The sequence below is a fragment of the Tachyglossus aculeatus genome, chromosome 19 (genome assembly GCF_015852505.1).
Source record: "Tachyglossus aculeatus isolate mTacAcu1 chromosome 19, mTacAcu1.pri, whole genome shotgun sequence".
Lineage (NCBI taxonomy): Eukaryota > Metazoa > Chordata > Mammalia > Monotremata > Tachyglossidae > Tachyglossus > Tachyglossus aculeatus.
This window is the reverse complement of record NC_052084.1, coordinates 1,962,187-1,982,235: the sequence shown is the minus strand read 5'-3', so window position 1 is coordinate 1,982,235 and position 20,049 is coordinate 1,962,187. Positions and strand designations below refer to the sequence as shown.

Here is a 20,049-nt window from a genome sequence, read left to right as displayed (position 1 = left end):
CCATCATTCAGTCGTATTTATTGAGCGCTTACTGTGTGCAGAGCACTGTACTAGTCGCTTGGGAAGTCCAAGTTGACAACAGAGACGGTCCCTACCCAACAGTGGGCTCACAGTCATCCTCATTTTACAGATGAGGGAACTGAGGCACAGAGAAGTTAAGCAGCGTGGCTCAGTGGAAAGAGTCCGGGCTTTGGAGGCAGAGGTCATGGGTTCGAATTCCGGCTCCGCCACATGTCTGCTGTGTGACCTTGGGCAAGTCGCTTAACTTCTCTGAGCCTCAGTTGCCTCAGCTGTAAAATGGGGATGAAGGCTGTGAGCCCCCAGTGGGACAACCTGATCTCCTTGTGTGTCCCCCCATTGATTAGAACAGTGATTGACACATAGTAAGCGCTTAACAAATGCCATCATTATTATTATTATTAAGTGACTTGCCCAAAGTCACACAGCTGACAATTGGCAGAGCTGGATTTGAACGCATTGACCTCCCCCTTCTAGACTGTGAGCCCGTTGTTGGGTAGGGACCGTCTCTATGTTGCCAACTTGTATTTAGCAAGCGCTTAGTACAGTGCTCTGCACACAGTAAGCGCTCAATAAATACGATTGAATGAATGAATGAATGACCTCTGACTCCAAAGCCCAGGCTCTTTCCACTGAGCCACGCTGCTTCGGGAGCAGCTCGGCTTGGGCGTCCAGTTCATTCATTCATTCAATCCTATTTATTGAGCGTTTATTGTGTGCGGAGCACTGTACTAAGCGCACCGGAAGTACAAATCGGCAACATATAACCCCTGGCTTGCTTGGACAGGGGTTGGATAGGGACAAATCGGCAACGTATAGAGATGGTCCCTACCCAACCACGGGCTCAATACCAGACAGTGACTCTGGGGCACTGGACGATTTCGCCCATCCGCCTTCGGGCAGATAAATATTCTCCGGAGGGAGAATTTGGTGGCAGGAAGTAGGGGCTTCCACGGAATCGGAAAAACAGACAGGGCGCAGCGGGTGGGTCACCGTTATCTGACCCACGGGAGGGCCCGATCCCTTTCACGTGGCCAGATTTGCGTTGGTCGCATTTCAAAATGACAAAGAACTCAAGTAAAAAAAAAAAATTATTGCTTTATTTCTCTACAAGCTGTCAACGAGGCAGAAACACAGAGGTGGGAGGCGTAGCGCGTTGGCGTAAGCGGAAAAATGAATGGACGTCGATGGAAATCGGGACGAGCCGGCGGGTGACCGCGGCCTGCCCCGGGACGGGGTGCGAGACCGGATCGAACGGCCCGGAGCGGCTGGCCTCCCCGTCTCCCAACCGAGGGTCTCCCGCCGTCTAGATGATGCTGGTCGAGCGCAGTGAAAGCGTCAGAGGGAAAACGGACGTGAAATCTGGCTCCCCGGTTGCTCGCCGTGGGTGTGAGCGTCTCTTTCCCCCGGCTCTTCCAAGAAGGCCCCTCCAGACTCGCTCCCGAGGAGCCCCGATCCCTCGGCCGGCTCCAGGTGCGAGGGAAAACTGGCACCGGAAGAGCTCCAGGAACCTCCTTCTCTTGGATAATATCAACCCCTTCCCCCGACGACCGGACCGCTAACTAGGATTGGGACCGACTGGAGATTTCTCTGCCGTGTTTCCTGGCTCTCGGGAGACGCCTCTCGGCCCCGGGTCGTGGACGAGCCGGGAGCCGACGGAGACCGCGTTTGGGAAAGCGCAGGGGCATCTTTCCCGCCAGGAAGGGCAAAGCTCCCTGGCTCGTTCTTCATCCCTTCCTCGTCCCCATCTGGGTGGATTCGAGCGGCCCAGGAGGAGGATAGCTAATGGGTGTCTTCCGAGACTGCGAGCCCGTTGTTAGGTAGGGACCGTCTCTCCCTGTTGCCGACTTCCCAAGCGCTTAGTCCAGTGCTCTGCACACAGCAAGCGCCCAGTAAATATGATTGAATGAATGAATGAGCGGCACGTACCCCAGCCTGGCCTCCCGGGCCCGTGGACGGGTGGGCGAACGTGTCTGGAAAAAGGCTCGAAAAATCTTCCACGTCTCCGTCGGTTCCTAGTCTCGAGGATCTGACTGTTTAGCATTTTCCACATTCTTCAGCTCTCTCTTCTGCCGCTCTCTCTTCCCTCTTCTCTGTCTCTCTCTTCTCCCCGCCATCCCCCAGGCCCCCGCGGTTCCGCCTCCACGTCTCCTCCCACCCTGCGCTGGACTAGCTAAGCCTAAGAAGCCGACGCTGAGGCCGCCTACGGTGGCACCCACTCTCACACACATTTCGAACACGTTACGTTGCCGGGGGAGGGAAGGAAAGGGGCAGGTGGAGGGGGCGGGGGCGTCTATCGCGCTGCAAAAATCCACGGTCGATCTGCTCATCGGGCCTCCCGCGAGGCCTGGGCTCTGGATTCCGGTGGGGCGGGGGGCGAGGATGGGATTTGGGGGGAGGGTGGACCGGGGACAGGGGCCTTCCCGGCTCACAGGTCGCTTTCCCCGTACAGGGCGGACGAGAAGGCGGCGTAATCCAGGGCCCCGGAGACGCTGCCCGGGCCGGAGTAGGCGGGCATCCTCTTGATGCAGTACTGGGCCTGATCCGGCGGCAGTTCTCGACGTAGCTCTTCGGCCAGGATGTAGGGCTGGAAGGGACGCCAAAAGACCATCCTCACTCCCTCCCTTACTCCAGCGGGCCTCCCGATTCAGTAAGTAAATCCGATCCCTGCCCTCCTTTAGACTCTAAAGTCCGGGATGCTACACCGTGAGCCCGTTGTTGGGTAGGGACCGCCTCTAGATGTTGCCGACTTGGACTTCCCAAGCGCTCAGTCCAGTGCTCTGCCCGCGGTAAGCCCTCGATAAACACGATTGAATGAATGAATGACTTTAGTCTTAGACTGGAACACTCAATAAATATGATTGATTGATTTAGTCTTAGACTGGAACACTCCTGCGGCTGTTGTCGCAGAATTAGCTCGTCCTGGAAAGTGGTTTAGCACTCACTCTGTGCCAAGCAGTGGGCGGAGATGGACACAGGGTAATCAGAGGGGACACAGTCCCTGTTCCATGCGGGCCTCACCGTTGTGAGCGAGGGAGAGAGGAGATGATGATGATGGTATTTGTTAAGTTGTTACTGTGTTCGAAGCGCTGGGGTTAAGAGAGAGGGCAGGGATCCGTTCTGTAGCTGAGGAAACTGGCTCTCGAAGATCTCGAAGATCTCCCCCTTTTAGCCCGTGAGCCCAGTGTTGGATAGGGACTGTCTCTATATGTTGCCAATTTGTACTTCCCAAGCGCTTAGTACAGTGCTCTGCACATAGTAAGCGCTCAATAAATACGATTGATGATGATGATGATGATGATGATTAGGAGCGCGGGGCGGCCAGGCCCAGCCCGAGGCTTCGCCAGACTCTAAGCTCCCCAGGGCAGGGGGGTGGAGGTTTGCTCTCCGCTGGCCTCGCCTGATCGCTTAGCACAGCGTGGTGAGGGCGGTAAATACCCGGAATGTATTGGGTGTCGGGAAAACCTTCCATCGGAGTGGGAGGATAGCCAGGAGTCGGCCCCCAGACGCCTCGCCCGCCCAGTTCAGGGCAAAGGAAGACCGTAAACTCATTGTGGGCAGGAGACATATCTGTTTATTGTTCTACTGTCCTCTCCCAAGCGCTTAGTACAGTGCTTTGCACACGGTAGGCGCTCAATAAATACGGCTGAGCGAATCATCATCATCATCATCAATCGTATTTATTGAGCGCTTACTATGTGCAGAGCACTGTACTAAGCGCTTGGGAAGTACAAATTGGCAACATCTAGAGCCAGTCCCTACCCAACAGTGGGCTCACAGTCTAAAAGGGGGAGACAGAGAACAAAACCAAACATACTAACAAAATAAAATAAATAGAATAGATATGTACAAATAAAATAAATAAATAAATAAATAAATAAATAAATAAATAAATAAATAGAGTAAAAAAATATGTACAAACATAAATACATATATACAGGTGCTGTGGGGAAGGGAAGGAGGTAAGATGGGGGGGATGGAGATGGAGCGAATGAAGTGAACGAACGAATGAATAAGAGAGCTGGAGAGCGGACAATGTCAGGAGACGTGGGTTCCGATCCCAGGCCCGCCGTGTCACCTAGGGCAGGCTCCTTATTCTCTTCGAGAGCCAGTTTCCTCGGCTACAAAGCGGCAATAATTTCCCTGCCCTCTCTCTCAACCCCCAGTGCTTAGAACAGTGCTTCGCACATAGTAAGCGCTTAAATAAATAAATAATGATGGCATTTGTTAAGCGCTTACTATGTTCTAAGCACTGGGGAGGATACAAGGTCATCACGTTGTCCCGAGTGGGGCTCAAAGTCTTAATCCCCGTTTGATGAGAAGAAGCAGCAGGAGAAGCAGCGTGGCTCAGCGGAAAGAGCCCGGGCTTTGGAGTCAGAGGTGGGTTCAAATCCCGGCTCCGACAACTGTCAGCTGGGTGACTTTGGGCAAGTCACTTCACTGCTCTGGGCCTCAGTTACCTCATCTGTAAAATGGGGACTAAGACTGTGAGCCCCCGTGGGACAACCTGATCACCTTGGAACCTCCCCAGTGCTTAGAACAGTGCTTGGCACATAGTAAGCGCTTAACAAATACCAACATTATCATTATTATCATTATTAACAGTGCTTGGCACATAGTAAGCGCTTAATAAATGCCATTAAAAACATCACCATTAAAAAAATCGCCATTTTACAGATGAGGTAACTGACAGGTAACTCCCCCCTTCTAGACTGTGAGCCCACTGTTGGGTAGGGACCGTCTCTATATGTTGCCAGCTTGTACTTCCCAAGTGCTTAGTACAGTGCTCTGCACACAGTAAGCGCTCAATAAATACGATTGATTGATTGATTGATTGACAAACACCATCATCACCATCATCTTCTCTCTCCCTCACTTACAACGGTGAGGCCCGCATGGAACAGGGACTGTGTCCCCTCTGATTACCCTGTATCCATCTTCGCCCAATGCTTGGCGCAGAGTGATTGCTAAATCAGAACGAGCTAATTCTGTGACATTAGCCACAGGACTATTACAGTCACTCCAAGACTAAAATCCCGGAGGGCAGGGATCAGATTTACTTACTCCCCCAAGCGCTTAGCACAACGCTCAGCACACGGTAAGCGCTCAGTAAATACGACTGAATGAATAAATAGTATAATGATAATGGAATTTGTTAAGCGCTTATTATGTGCCGGGCACTGTTCTACGCGCTGGGGTAGATACAAGGTGATCAGGTTGTCCCACGTGGGGCTCACAGTCTTAATCCCCATTTGATGAGGTAACTGAGGCACAGAGAAGTTAAGTGACCGGCCTAAAGCCACACAGCTGACAAGTGGTGGAGCCAGGATAAGAACCCGCGACATCTCCATCTCCACCCCCCCGCCTTACCTCCTTCCCTTCCCCACAGCACCTGTATATATGTATATATGTTTGTACATATTTATTACTCTATTTATTTATTTTACTTGTACATATCTATTCTATTTATTTTATTTTGTTAATATGTTTCGTTTTGTTCTCTGTCACCCCCTTCTAGACTGTGAGCCCACTGTTGGGTAGGGACCGTCTCTATGTGTTGCCAACTTGTACTTCCCAAGCGCTTAGTACAATGCTCTGCACACAGTAAGCGCTCAATAAATACGATTGATTGATTGATTGATTGATCTTACTCCCAAACCCGGGCTTTTTCCAGTAAACCACGCTGCTCCATGCCCCCTCCCAACCGCACAGCACTTATGTATTTATTACTCTATTTTATTTGTACATATTTATTCTATTTATTTTATTTTGTTAATATGTTTTGTTTTGTTCTCCGTCACCCCCTTCTAGACTGTGAGCCCGCTGTTGGGTAGGGACCGTCTCTAGATGTTGCCAACTTGGACTTCCCAAGCGCTTAGTACAGTGCTCTGCACACAGTAAGCGCTCAATAAATACGATTGATTGATTGATTGATTGATCTTACTCCCAAACCCGGGCTTTTTCCAGTAAACCACGCTGCTCCATGCCCCCTCCCAACCGCACAGCACTTATGTATTTATTACTCTATTTTATTTGTACATATTTATTCTATTTATTTTATTTTGTTAATATGTTTTGTTTTGTTCTCCGTCACCCCCTTCTAGACTGTGAGCCCACTGTTGGGTAGGGACCGTCTCTATGTGTTGCCAACTTGTACTTCCCAAGCGCTTAGTACAGTGCTCTGCACACAGTAAGCACTCAATAAATACGATTGATTGATTGATCGATTGATTGATCTTACTCCCAAACCCGGGCTTTTTCCAGTAAGCCACGCAGCTCCATGCCCCCTCCCAACCGCACAGCACATATGTATTTCTTACTCTATTTTATTTGTACATATTTATTCTATTTATTTTATTTTGTTAATATGTTTTGTTTTGTTCTCCGTCACCCCCTTCTAGACTGTGAGCCCGCTGTTGGGTAGGGACCGTCTCTGGATGTTGCCAACTTGGACTTCCCAAGCGCTTAGTCCAGTGCTCTGCACACAGTAAGCGCTCAATAAATATGATTGAATGAATGAATGTATCTATCCCTAATTTATTTGTCGATATGACTGTAAGCTTGTCGAGGGCAAAGAATGTGCCTGTTATGTTGTCCTCTCCCAAGCGCTTAGCCCGGTGCTCGGCACACAGTAAGCGCTCAATAAATACGATTGAATGACTCGATCAATCATCATCATCATCATCAATCGTATTTATTGAGTGCTTACTGTGTGCAGAGCACTGTACTAAGCGCTTGGGAAGTCCAAGTCGGCAACATATAGAGACGGTCCCTACCCAGCAGTGGGCTCACAATATCACTGGCTGTCGGGTGGCGGGGGAGAGAGCGGGCCCCTCGTCCCGACCGGGAATCCCGGGATCCGGCTCCGGACTGACCTTGTCGGAGGCGAGGATCCTGAAGGAGGCGATGACCTGCTCGGCCGTGTCCGTGTCGGCGGTCTCCCGGGTCATGAAGTCGATGAAGGACTGGAAGGTGACGGTGCCCTGCCCGTTGGGGTCCACCAGGGTCATGATGCGGGCAAACTCGGCCTCCCCCTGACACGACACGGAAAGAGACGCCGCTTACCCCGGGCGGACCCCTCCAACCGCCTCCGGGCCCCCGCTCTCCCCCTGGCTCGTGGAAAATGGGGATTGAGCCTGTGAGTCCCACGTGGGACAATTTATTTTATTATTTTTATAATTTATTTTACGTCCCGCCATCGACTCCCGGCCCACGTCATCCCCCGGGCCTGGAATGCCCTCCCTCTGCCCATCTTTTGAGCCCACTGTTGGGTAGGGACTGTCTCTATATGTTGCCAACTTGTACTTCCCAAGCGCTTAGTACAGTGCTCTGCACACAGTAAGTGCTCAATAAATACGATTGATTGATTGATTGATCCGCCAAGCTAGCTCTCTTCCTCCCTTCAAGGCCCTACTGAGAGCTCACCTCCTCCAGGAGGCCTTCCCACACTCAGCCCCTTCCTTCCTTTCCCCCTTGTCCCCCTCTCCATCCCCCCATCTTACCTCCTTCCCTTCCCCAGAGCACCTGTATATATGTATATATGTTTGTACACATTTATTACTCTATTTATTTATTTTACTTGTACCTATCTATTCTATTTATTTTATTTTGTTAGTATGTTTGGTTTTGTTCTCTGTCTCCCCCTTTTAGACTGTGAGCCCACTGTTGGGTAGGGACTGTCTCTATATGTTGCCAACTTGTACTTCCCAAGCGCTTAGTACAGTGCTCTGCACACAGTAAGCGCTCAATAAATATGATTGATTGATTGATTTTATAGTAACTGAGGCACAGAGAAGCTAAGTGACTTGCCCCAAGTCACCCAGCTGATAATTGGCAGAGCCAGGATTTGAACCCATGACCTCTGACTCCGAAGCCCGGGCTCTTTCCACTGATCCACGCCGCCTCTCATTTGTCAGCCATGTGACTTTGGGCAAGTCACTTAGCTTCTCTGTGCCTCAGTTACCTCATCTGTAAAACGGGGATTAAGGCTGCGAGCCCCATGTGGGACAACCTGCTGATCTGGTATTCATTCAATCGTATTTATTGAGCGCTTACTGTGTGCAGAGCACTGGACTAAGCGCTTGGGAAGTACAAATTGGCAACATATAGAGACGGTCCCTACCCAACAGTGGGCTCACAGTCTAGAGGTCTCTTCCCCAGTACTTGGAACAGTGCTTGGCATATAATAAGCACTTAAATACCATTATTATTATTATTATTATTATTAAGCGCCTGTTCAGCCGGGGCCTGGATCAATGTGCCCATCCAATGCATATGGAAAGCGGGCTGGCCAGTGTGCTGACTGGCTTGCCCTCTCTGGTGACCAAATTTGATTAGGATGTGGAGGAGAGGCCCAGATCGGTGCTCTTGGACACCTTTTTGGAAATAAAAATCATCGTGCAGTCGCCAACAGGGCCAAGCCGGGCCCCGAGGGGAAGAGGTCGACCCCACCAAGTGCCACCGGGGCTGGAGTCGCCCCTCCTATTGAGACTCCGGTGCCCCCCGGGACCCCCGGCCTCCCCCCACGCCGCCCTCCTACCAGGTCGTAGCCCATGGAGATGAGGCAGGCTCGGAAATCCTCATGGTCCATTAAACCGTTCTTCCTCTGTCGGCCGGTGAGAAGTTTGGGGCGAGAAGGCGGCCCTCCGACCCAGGAGGGGCCGGGCGGAGATGATGCCAGGCGCGGGCGGGAGGGCCGTCGGGCACGGGCCGGAGGAAAGGCGGCGCCCACCCGGCCGCCGCGGGGCAGGTGGATCCCGCCACCCCGGAGAGAGACAGAGACAGACGACCGGACGAGAACGGACGGACAGACGGGCAGAACACAGCCACAGGGAGAAAAAGCCAAGGAGAGACATTGGAGGTGGGAGATGGGCAGCAGCTTCGAGCCACCTCGCACCTCAGGAAGAGCCGCGTCCAAACAGTTCCCCCAGCCGGCCCCACGTCGGGCTACGGCCCGAGCGGGACGCCACGCTCCGTCACGGACCGGGTGGATTGGCGGGGGTCCCTCTCCTCCGCCAAAAGGGCTTGGTCCTTGATTGTAAATTAGATTGAAAGCTCCGAGGACCGGGTGTCTCCTACCTCTATCGGCCTCTCCCAAGCGCTTACTACAGCGCGCTGTACACAACACCCGAAGCACCGTGGCCTAGCGGATAGAACACCAGCCTGAGAGACAGAGGACGTGGGTTCTAATCCCGGCTCCGCCACTACTCTGTTGTGTGACCTTGGGCAAGTCGCTTCACTTCGCCTCAGTTACCTCATCTGTAAAATGAGGATTAGGACTGTGAGCCCCATGTGGGACAACCTGATTACCCTGTATCTACCCCCGCGCTTAGTACAGTGCTTGGCACATAGCAAGCGCTTAACAAATGCCATCATTATTATTCTGAGAGTTCACCTCCTCCAGGAGGCCTTCCCAGACTGAGCCCCCTCCTTCCTCTCCCCTTCCCCATCTCCCCCGCCCTATCTCCTTCCCCTCCCCACAGCCCCTGTATATATGTTTGTACAGATTTATTACTCTATTTATTTTACTCGTACAGATTTACTATTCTATTTATTTTATTTCGTTAATGTGTTTTGTTGTCTGTCTCCCCCTTCTAGACTGTAAGCCCGCCGTTGGGTAGGGACCGTCTCTATATGTTGCCAACTTGGACTTCCCAAGCGCTTAGTACAGTGCCCTGCACATGTAAGCGCTCAATAAATACGACTGAATGAATGAATTCTCTGGGCCTCAGTTACTTCATCTTTAAAATGGGGATTAAGACCGTGAGCCCCAGGTGGGACCCAGACTGAGTCAACCTGATTACCTTGTATCTACCACTGCTTAATACAGTGCCTGGCACATAGTAAGCGCTGAACAGTGCTTAGTACAGTGCTTCAAGCTGCAAGTGCTTCAAGCGCTTAGTACAGTGCTCTGCACACATAAATACGATTGATGAACTGACACCATTTAAAAAAAAAAATAGATGCGTAACAAAACCAGCTGATTGATTGAGCGATGGCACGGAGGCACAAAGGGACATTCCGGGAGCAGACTATAAGCTGTTTGAGGGCAGGGATGGTGCCAACTAGCCGCCAAGCGCTGAGGCCAGCGCCCCGCCCTGAGGAAGGGGCTCGGGCCGGACCGAGGAGGGTCCGAGTGCCGTACCCGGTCGAAGTGGTTGAAAGAGGCTCGGAATTCGTTCATCTGCTCCTGGGTGATGCCCTTGGCGTCCCTGGTGAGGATCTGGGTCTCGATCTCATTGATGGTCCTGGCGATGGTGGTCAGAAGCAGCTCCCAGCCCACGCGGATGTGCTACGGAGGGAAGCGGGCGACCGATCGGTCCCAGAGGGGGACAGCTCGGCCTCTGTCCGTCGAAACGCCAGCCCTCCAATCCTCCCCGTGCCACCCGGATTCGAGAATCTTCCCTTTCCGACCCCGCCGGATCGCGACGGATGCCCGGATTTCTTGCGGGTCCAAGGCCGGAGAGTTAGCCACCCGGGGAGGTGGGGGAGGAAAGAGCCTGAAAAAGAGGTCTATCTGGTAGCTGTTTGCCCCCGCTTGCCCCTGGATTGTAAGCTGCTGGACGGCAGGGACGGTCCCAGGTGCCCAAATCACGCAGGCCTAAAGTTGACGCTTGACATAAAAATAGCAAATCCAGCTGCCCCAAATTTTCATCCAGTCCCAAGCTTCCTCGGGAACTGGCGGGCACCGGTGCCACCTCAGTGCCCACCGTCGCCCGCACGGACAGGTGGCACGGCGGAGTGAGCCCGCAGCCTCCAGGCCCCCTCCTCTGGGAGGCCTGTATATATGTATACATGTTTGTACATATTTATTACTCTATTTATTTATTTATTTTACTTGTACCTATCTATTCTATTTATTTTATTTTGTTAGTATGCTTGGTTTTCTTCTCTGTCTCCCCCTTTTAGACTGTGAGCCCACTGTTGGGTAGGGACTGTCTCTATATGTTGCCAACTTGGACTTCCCAAGTGCTTAGAACAGTGCTCTGCACATAGTAAGTGCTCAATAAATACGATTGATCGATTGATTGATTGACGGGGGCGATGGGAAAACAATCCCGACCTAGCGGAAAGAGCACGGGCCCGGGAATCGGAGGACCTGGGTTCTAATCTCGACTCCGCCGCTCGTCTACCGTGTGACCTAGGCCGGGTCACGTCACATCTCTGTGCCTTGATTCCCTCCGCTGCAAAACGGGGATCCAATACCTGTTTTCCCTCCTACTTAGGCTGTGACCCCCACGGTCTCGTATCTACCCAGCGCCTTGTTCAGTGCTTGGCACCTAGTAAGCGCCGCAAAGAGGGCACGATTAAGGCGACGGTCACCTCCATGGTGTAATTGGTGTGCTTATTGTCGAACACGAGGGCCTCCTGGATCAGCTGGTGGTCGCCCTCCAGCTTGTCGATGTTGATTTTGTAGTTGATGATGTTGTGCTCGTACTGCTTCAGCTGGTTCATCTGGTCCTCCAGGGCGCCGGTGATCTGGATCGAGCTGCGGGCGATCTCCTGGACGGCGAGCAGAGGGGTGGAAAAAGACCCTCAGTCCCACCCCGATCGGCCTCTCCGCCGGGAGGCCGACGGTTTCACGTGACCGCCCCCACCGCAGAAGAGTTTCGGGGAAGGAAGGGGACCCGAAAACCCTCCCGACACATCCGGAGCCGTGGTGGTCCCCCTCCATGTCACATCCCAGTCTCGAGACCCGGCGGCAAGAGCCACGACGTGAACATCGAAAGAACAGCAGAGTGCCAGGGGCGACGTCGGGATCGGACGTGAGACGGCCCCGCTGAAAACCGGACCGTCCCATTTCCAACTGGACACCCGGCCACCCTCCGCATGCTAGATGGGAAGTGGTGGCCAGGGTTCTTCCCGCGGGGAGCAAGAAGCCACCGGGGCCGGGCGGGGAAACCATGAGGAGGGGGACGCCGGGTCTGGCGGGATATTGGGATCGGGCCAAGCCGGTGAGACCCAGCCTGACTAGGGAGAGAGGGGCCCGCTGGATCTCTGCGATCGTTGAGGCGGCAGTTACAGACACGAAAAAACACTCCCCGTCCCCGCCTGGGAGGCCGACGGCCTGGGAGGCGAGGAAGGCGAGAGCCAGATGGAGAATTCACACCCAGAACCGACGGGCTCCGATCCCCGGGGAGGCTGTCGGATCCCTGGCCTCGTGAAAAGAGGCCGACGAAGGACCCAGGTATTCTCCTCAGGCTGCTCGAACCGGACGGTTACCTCCATCTTGTTCTGAATCCAGGGCCCGATGGCGTTGGCCTGAGCAGCAAACTGGCGGCGCAGACGCTCATTTGCGTGTTGACGAGCCAATTCCTCCTGCAAGGACTGATCCCTCACGGGCACGAGCTGCTTCACCTGGCCGGACACCACAACGCCGTCAGCGGGGCCCGCCGCTGCCCGGCTGACGACGGCCCACCGGGCTCTCACGCTCCTGAAACTGGACGAGCGGGAGCTGGGGGAAATACCTCCCGCCCCCGAAGGGAACAAGCCATGAGACGGCGAGACGGAGGGAGAGAGCGAGAGGGAGAAAGCCACAGTGACCGTATCCCGAAGGGCCTGCCCAGCTAAGATCAAAAACTAAGCTACTGGCCCAGTCAGTGATGGCCGTGGAGTGGCCTCATCTTTCGACGTGCCCACCCCGTGTTGGAAAAGCCCGGGTCCCTCCCAGGAAGGCCCGGGCAGAGGGCACCTTTACTATTCTATTTATTTTATTTTGTTAATATGTTTTATTTTGTTGTCTGTCTCCCCCTTCTAGACTGTGAGCCCGCTGTTGGGTAGGGACCTATATGTTGCCGACTTGGACTTCCCAAGCGCTTAGTACAGTGCTCTGCACACAGTAAGCACTCAATAAATACGACTGAATGAATGAATGAATAGGGTGGATCCTGGACGGTCAGATTGGACACAGTCCCTGCCCCCTACAGAGCTCCCGCTCTCCCTCTCTAGACTTTAATAATAACAATCGTGGTATGTGCTAAGTGCTCACTGTATGCCAGGCACTGTACTGAGCACTGGGTGGGTCCAAGCAAACCGTCCCTGTCTCACATGGGGCTCCAGGCCTTGAGCCCCATTTCACAGATGAGGTAACTGTGGCACAGGGAAGTGAAGTGACTTGCCCAATCAATCAATCAATCATATTTATTGAGCGCTTACTGTGTGCAGGGCACTGTACTAAGCGCTTGGGAAGTACAAGTTGGCAAAATATAGAGACAGTCCCTACCCAGCAGTGGGCTCACAGTCTAGAAGGGGGACACAGAGAACAAAACCAAACATATTAACATAATAAAATAAATAGAATAGATATGTACAAGTAAAATAAATAAATAAATAAATAGAGTAATAAATATGTACAAATACATATACATATATAGGTGCTATGGGGAAGGGAAGGAGGTAAGACGGGGTCACACAGAATAATAATAATAATGATGATGATGGTATTTGTTAAGCGCTTACTATGTTCTAAGCGCTGGGGGGATGCAAGGTGATCAGGTTGCCCCACGGGGGGCTCCCAGTCTTCATCCCCATTTTACAGATGAAGGGACTGAGGCCCAGAGAAGTGAAGTGACCTGCCCAAAGTCACACAGCTGACAATTGGCGGAGCCGGGATTTGAACCCAGGATTAGAACCCAAGACCTTCCGACTGGTAAGCTCGTTGTGGGCAGGGAATGATCTGTTCTATCGTTCTCTTGTCATCTCCCAAGAGCTTAGTACAGTGCTCTGCGCACAGTAAGTGCTCAATAAATACAACCAAGAGGGAGGGAGAACAGGAAGGGAGCTCTTCCTCACTGGGCAGGTGAGGAAACGGAGGCCCAGAGAGGGTGTGTGACTTGCCCAGGGTCACACGGCAGGCCGGGGTGGGAGCTGAGATCGGGACCCGGGCGTCCCGGGGCGGGGGGCACCGGGGTGGTGCCCGCCCGCGCCCCTCACCTTGTCCCACTTGGCGCGGAGCTCGTCCATGGTGACGGTGCTGTAGGGGTTGCTGGAGCTGACCCGGATGTTGTAGCTCTGGATGACCTTCTCCACCTCGTTCTGGATGGCCATGATGGCCTGCCTCTCCCCATCCGCCTCGGGCAGCGTGGCCTTGAACTGCTCGTGGGCCGTGATCAGGCTCTGGGGGCGCGGGGGAGACGGGACGTCACCTCGACCCCGGGCCGCGTCGCCGGAGCCCCCTTCCCCGGCCCCCAGAGCTCCGCCATACTAGATCCCCGGCGGGCAGGGATCGTGCCCGCCGACTCTATTGCAGTAGACTCTCCCCAATGCTCTGCGCAGAGTAAGCGTTCGACCCATCCCGTCGATCGATCGGGTCTCTCCGGGGTGATCAGCCGGGGCATCCCAAGCCCCGCCGCTCCCTGTTCCTGCCAACCCCTCCCAGCTACCAGTAATAATAGGGGCTTTCTATGTGCCAAGCACTGGAGGAGACGGGGGATAATCCGACCAAACGCAGCGCCCACCCCACACGGGGAGCGTGGTCTAAGGGGGTGAGAGAACAGGTGTCTAATCGCCGTTTCACGGATGGGGAAGCCGAGGCCCGGAGAAGCCAAGCGACTTGCCCGCCAGGAGGGAAGGGGCAGGGTTGGCATTAGAACTCATGTCGCCCACCTAGTCCCCCGCTCCGTCCACTAGGCAGTAACCACTGGATATTCCAGCGTTGGACATCCGCCGCCATCGCGAACGACGGAAGGCTTCCCCCCACCTCGGCCCGGCTTCAGGGGGGCCCGGCCCGGGAATCCGTGGGCCCGGCCGGTGTGGCCGTTTCGGCGCCCGCTCCAGCCCCTCTACCTGAATCTCCTCGATGCTGTGGACGATAAACATGTCCTGCAGGTCCTCCATGGCCCCCTCCATCCAGTTGTTGAAGGGGGCGGCTCTCTTGGCGAATTCCAAGTGAAGCTGGTCGATGGTTTCCAGCAGTTTCTCGGTCCTCTGCAATGGGACGGCGTCGGGTTTCGACAACGCTGCTTTCCGGGACGCGCTTACTACGTGCCAAGCCCCATACTAAGTGCTCAAGCTCGTCAGGCTGGACACGGGCCCTGCCCCATGTGGGGTTCGGTCCAAGGTGGGGTGGAAGACGGGTTTCGAATCCCCGTTTTACGGGTGAGGAAACCGAGGCACAGAGAAGCTGAGTGACTTGCCCGAGAACACCCAGCAGGCACGTGGAGGAGTGGGATTAGAACTCAGGTCTTCTGACTCCCAAGCCTGTGCTCCAGCCACTAGGCCACATTTCTTCTCTCCTATTCTGCATTCGGTGGTTGCCTTCCACCTCCCTTGTCTCGAGGAGCAGCGTGGCTTAGTGGAAAGAGCCCGGGCTTGGGAGTCAGAGGTCGTGAGTTCTAATCCAGGCTCTACCACTTGTCTGTGCCTCAGTTACCTCGTCTCTAAACTGGGGATGAAGACTGTGAACCCCCCGTGGGACAACCTGATTACCCTGCATCTAGCCCAGCGCTTAGAACAGTGCTTGGCACAGAGAAGCTTGGCACACAGAGAAGCAGCGTGGCTCAGTGGAAAGATCCCGGGCTTTGGAGTCATCGGTCATGGGTTCGAATCCCCGATCTGCCAATTGTCAGCTGTGTGATTTAGGGCAAGTCACTTAACTTCTCTGTGCTTCAGTTCCCTCACCTGTCAAATGGGAATTAAGACTGTGAGCCTCACGTGGGACAACCTGATCACCTTGTAACCTCCCCAGCGCTTAGAACAGTGCTCTGCACATAGTAAGCGCTCAATAAATGCTATTACATAACATAACATGACATAGTAAGCGCTTGACGAATACCATCGTTATTCTTACGATCTGTCAAACATGGCAGAATTGAGTCCTCCCCATCACCCCTTTGGCCCACCTCCTCACTGCAGCTCTCTCCTTCGTGCCTCAAAGCCCCCCATCCCTGGCAGAGTCTTCAGAGAAGTTGGGATGGTGGCCACGGATGAGGCGGAGCGGGAGGAAGAGGAGGGAGAGGGGACAGGGGAGGGGGGAGAGGCGTCTTCCAGACTCCGTTGAGTGACCTTGCCACTGACTGCTGTAGATTGCAAGCTCCCTGAGGGCAGGGACTGGTTTTCCGGCTTCTGGGGTGCTCCCCCAAGGGCCCTGAATACTCAAGAGAGCAGCCCTGAGCAGACATCCAGTCCCTGTCCTCAAAAGCTTACAATCTGGGCCAGGGAGCTTCATTATGAAAAAGCCACCTTCCGTTGACTGTCCCCTCTTTCCGCCCCTCGAGTTCCCCGGGCGACCCCGGGCCCGCGGCTGAGTTGGCAGCCGCCCGCGTTCCCCGTCTCAGGGGCGGCCCCGGGCTCACCTCCAGGGCTTCTCTGCGCTTCTGGGTGAGGGTCCCCAGACGGTCCCACTGGTCACAGATCTTCTGGCAGCGATCGTTGACGCTGGAGGCGTCGTGGTAATCCAGCTCGCTGGCAGAGAAAGGGGGCCGCGGTTGGAAGGGGCCGGCCTCGGAGGGGGGCAGACCAGGTGGCGGAAAAAGGCCCCGCTCCCCATCCTCGACCGAGGCCGCGGGCCACGGGGAAGAGCCCCGTGGGGGTCCGGGAAAACCGACACCTGCTCCCTGCGGCGGGCACTGCTGCCCCAAAGGCGTCGGCGCCGTGACCCGCGGGGCTGGGGCAGGGTGGGTGGAGGATCCCCCGGGCTCCCACCGGGCACACGGGTGGGCCCGGGGCCGGCTCCGGACCATCGTCGCCCTGAGCCCCCTCTTCCCTCTGCCGCCCCTGCCCCCCACGGCCCGCTTCGTAGGCCATCAGACGGAAGTCAGTCCCGACTCCAAAGCCGGAGCATTTCTCTGGAAGCGAGGCAGAGGGGCACAGGATCACCCCGTTGTCAGGGTGGAGGAATCTCAGGGGCTTCTCTACCAGGGGGTAGGGGGATTCTGTGGGATGGGGGCTCCTGGGCACGCGGCTTGGGTCGGAGTGGAGCGGAGAAAAGGCCCGGCTCAGGTGAAGTGACCCCCGAGACGGTTAAAAATATATTCATTCATTCATTCAATCGTATTTATTGAGCACTTACTGTGTGCAGAGCACTGGACTAAGCGCTTGGGAAGTACAAGTTGGCAACAATACACACAAAACCATCCCATCGTATACACACTCCCAAATCAACACACATACCCATACCCATTAGCACACAGTCACTCAAAACCGTTCCTGCCCACACCATATACCCAAAGCTGCATCCTCACAAAACCACTTCCACTCCAACCGCTCACATACATAAGCCACCCAAACCTCAACCCACAACGCTACCCAGCCGCGCCCAAACGGCAACGCACGACACAGTGTACACACAACTCTTCGCCACCGAATCCATCCCCACGATCCCGCAGACACTTGCCTTAGGGTCCCTCTCCACGTACCCCTCGCCCAACGCGGCTCCCTCTCTAAATTTGGCCCAGGACAAGCAGGGCCTGGCATGGCCACCCCCTGGAGATGCCACCCAGGGAACCCCCCGGCCCGGCGGTGGCGGGGCGGGGAGGGGGAGAGTCCTCCCAGGAAGGGCCGTCCCGGGACCTACTTCAACTCCTGGGCGATGGCGGCGATCTGCTCCACCCGGTCCTGGTGGGCGGCCAGGTCGCTCTCGAAAGCCTCGTGTTTCCTCAGCAGGGCGCGGATCTCCGTCAGGGACGCCGACTCGTAGTCTTTCTGCAGCAGGATCTGCTCCTTACCTGGAGGGATTCATTCATTCATTCATTCAAGTGTATTTATTGAGCGCTTACTGTGTGCAGAGCACTGGACTCAGCGCCTGGGAAGTCCAAGTTGGCAACATCTAGAGACGGTCCCTACCCAACAGTGGGCTCCCAGTCTAGAGGGATGGGGGAGACCAGTGCGGCTGGGAGCCGCAGGTCAGCGCCGCCGGGCCCGGCTTGGGAAACTGAGGCCCAGAGAAGTCGCGTGACTTAATAATAATGATAACTGTGGTACTTGCTAAGCGCTTCCCACGTTCTAAGCTCTGGAGTTTGGGCACCCCCTTTTAGACTGCGAGCCCACTGTTGGGTAGGGACTGTCTCTATATGTTGCCAATTTGTACTTCCCAAGCGCTTAGTACAGTGCTCTGCACACAGTAAGCGCTCAATAAATATGACTGATGATGATGAGTAGAAGCAAATTAATCGGCTTGAACATAGTCCCTGTCCCATAAGGGGCTCACATTCTTAATCCCCATTTTACAGGTGAGGTAACTGTGGCACAGAAAATAATAACAATTTTTATTAAGGTATTTGTTAAGCGCTTACTATGTGCCAGGAACTGTACTAAGCTCTGAGGTGGATACAAGTAAATTGGGTTGGACACAGTCCGTGTCCCACGTGGGGCTCACCCTCTTAATCCCTATTTTCCAGATGAGGTAACTGAGGCCCAGAGAAGTGCAGTGACTTGCCCAAGGTCACACAGCAGGCATGTGGAGGAGCCGCAATTAAAACCCAGGTCTTTCCGAGTCCCAGGTTCGTGCTCTAATAATAATAATGATGGTATTTGTGAAGCGCTTACTATGTGCAAAGCACTGTTCTAAGCACTGGGGAGGTTACAAGGTGATCAGGTTGTCCCACCGGGGGCTCACAGTTTTAATCCCCATGGGGTAACTGAGGCACAGAGAAGTGAAGTGACTTGCCCAAAGTCACCCAGCTGATAGCTTGTGGAGCCGGGATTTGAACCCATGGTCTCTGACTCCAAAGCCCGGGCTCTACAGAGAAGCAGCGTGGCTCGGTGGAAAGAGCCCGGGCTTTGGAGTCAGAGGTCATGGGTTCAAATCCCAGCTCTGCCAATTGTCAGCTGGGTGACTTTGGGCACGTCGCTTAACTTCTCTGTGCCTCAGTTCCCTCATCTGTAAAATGGGGGTTAAGACTGTGAGCCCCCCCGGGGGGACAACCTGATCACCTTGTAACCTCCCCAGCGCTTAGAACAGGGCTTTGCACATAGTAAGCGCTTAATAAATGCCATCGTTATTATTATTATTATTTCCACTGAGCCTCACTGCTTCTCCCGCTCTACCCACCAGGCCACGCCGCTTCTGCTCTCCGAGCCTCTCCCTTTCCTCAACCGCAAAATGGGGATGAAATCCCCCTTCTCCCTCCTCCTCTGAGCCGGATGGGGACGCGAGGGGATTTTCTCGCATCTCTCCCAGAGGCCGGGGCAATGCCGGACATTAGTGAGCGCCGAAGGAAAGGCCCAGGGCGGGAATGTGACTGACCGTAGGCCCAGGTCTCGTGAGTGGAGGCCTTCTGCTTGAACTTCTCAGCCAGATGCTCCAACCGCTCCAGCCGGCGGATCTCGTTGAGCAGCCATTCCTCGTAGCCCTTCTCGGCCTGCTCCAGCCTCTGCCAGGCCCCCGCGATGTCCTACGGAGAGACGGACGGGCAAGCTCTGGACCCCTCTCCGCCCATCCGGGAGCCACCAGACCCCCTTTGAGGTAGCCCACGACTTGGGGTTTTCACCCACCCCACGACCGCAGCGGATCACTTAGACGGGGCTTATCCGCCTGAGCCCCTTTCTGTCGCCGGCTGCGGTCTGGATGCCCACCGGACCGGGCTGTCGCTGGGTAGAAAACAGTGGGGCGGGCGGGGGGAGAAGCGGGAGGAGACGTGACCTCCCGGGTCCCCATTTTGGGGGCACGATTGGGTACCGAGAGCGGACTGGGAGCTGGTCCAAGGGCAACCATCTGGGGGGGCAGAGAGAAGCTGAGGTGGGGAGAGAGAGATAGAGGAAAATAAAAGAGGGGGGGGAAGAGAGGGAGAGGGACAGAGAAGGAAGAAGCGGGAAGGAAAGGAAAATGAAAGGGAAAGACAGACGGAGAGAGGGACAGTTGCAGGAAGACAGGGAAGGAGGAAAGAAATCTGGTTTTGTTAAATTTTGTTTTGTTAATTTTGATAATGATGTGCACATAGCTATAATTCTACTTGTTCTGATGATTCTGACACCTGTCTACATGTTTTGTTTTGTCGTCTGTCTCCCCCTTCTAGACTGTGAGCCCATTGCTGGGTAGGGACCGTCTCTATATGTTGCCGACTTGGACCTCCCAAGCGCTTAGTCCAGTGCTCC

The 20,049-nt window shown here is 54.6% G+C and overlaps 1 protein-coding gene across 1 annotated transcript in view; it reads right to left on the bottom strand.

Moving 5' to 3' along the window:
- Positions 1-1,096: 1,096 nt before the first annotated feature.
- ACTN2 (actinin alpha 2) overlaps positions 1,097-20,049 on the bottom strand; it is a 72,159-nt gene continuing 53,206 nt past the window's right edge. The window contains exons 11-21 of the mRNA XM_038761139.1: positions 19,202-19,349; positions 17,531-17,681; positions 16,311-16,419; positions 14,803-14,943; positions 13,951-14,133; positions 12,241-12,375; positions 11,341-11,520; positions 10,163-10,309; positions 8,558-8,623; positions 6,894-7,052; positions 1,097-2,605 (exon numbers count right to left, since the gene is read on the bottom strand). Of these exons, the coding sequence (XP_038617067.1) occupies positions 2,447-2,605; positions 6,894-7,052; positions 8,558-8,623; positions 10,163-10,309; positions 11,341-11,520; positions 12,241-12,375; positions 13,951-14,133; positions 14,803-14,943; positions 16,311-16,419; positions 17,531-17,681; positions 19,202-19,349 (1,578 nt within the window). The 3' untranslated portion in view covers positions 1,097-2,446. The remainder of the gene's footprint in view (positions 2,606-6,893; positions 7,053-8,557; positions 8,624-10,162; positions 10,310-11,340; positions 11,521-12,240; positions 12,376-13,950; positions 14,134-14,802; positions 14,944-16,310; positions 16,420-17,530; positions 17,682-19,201; positions 19,350-20,049) is intronic.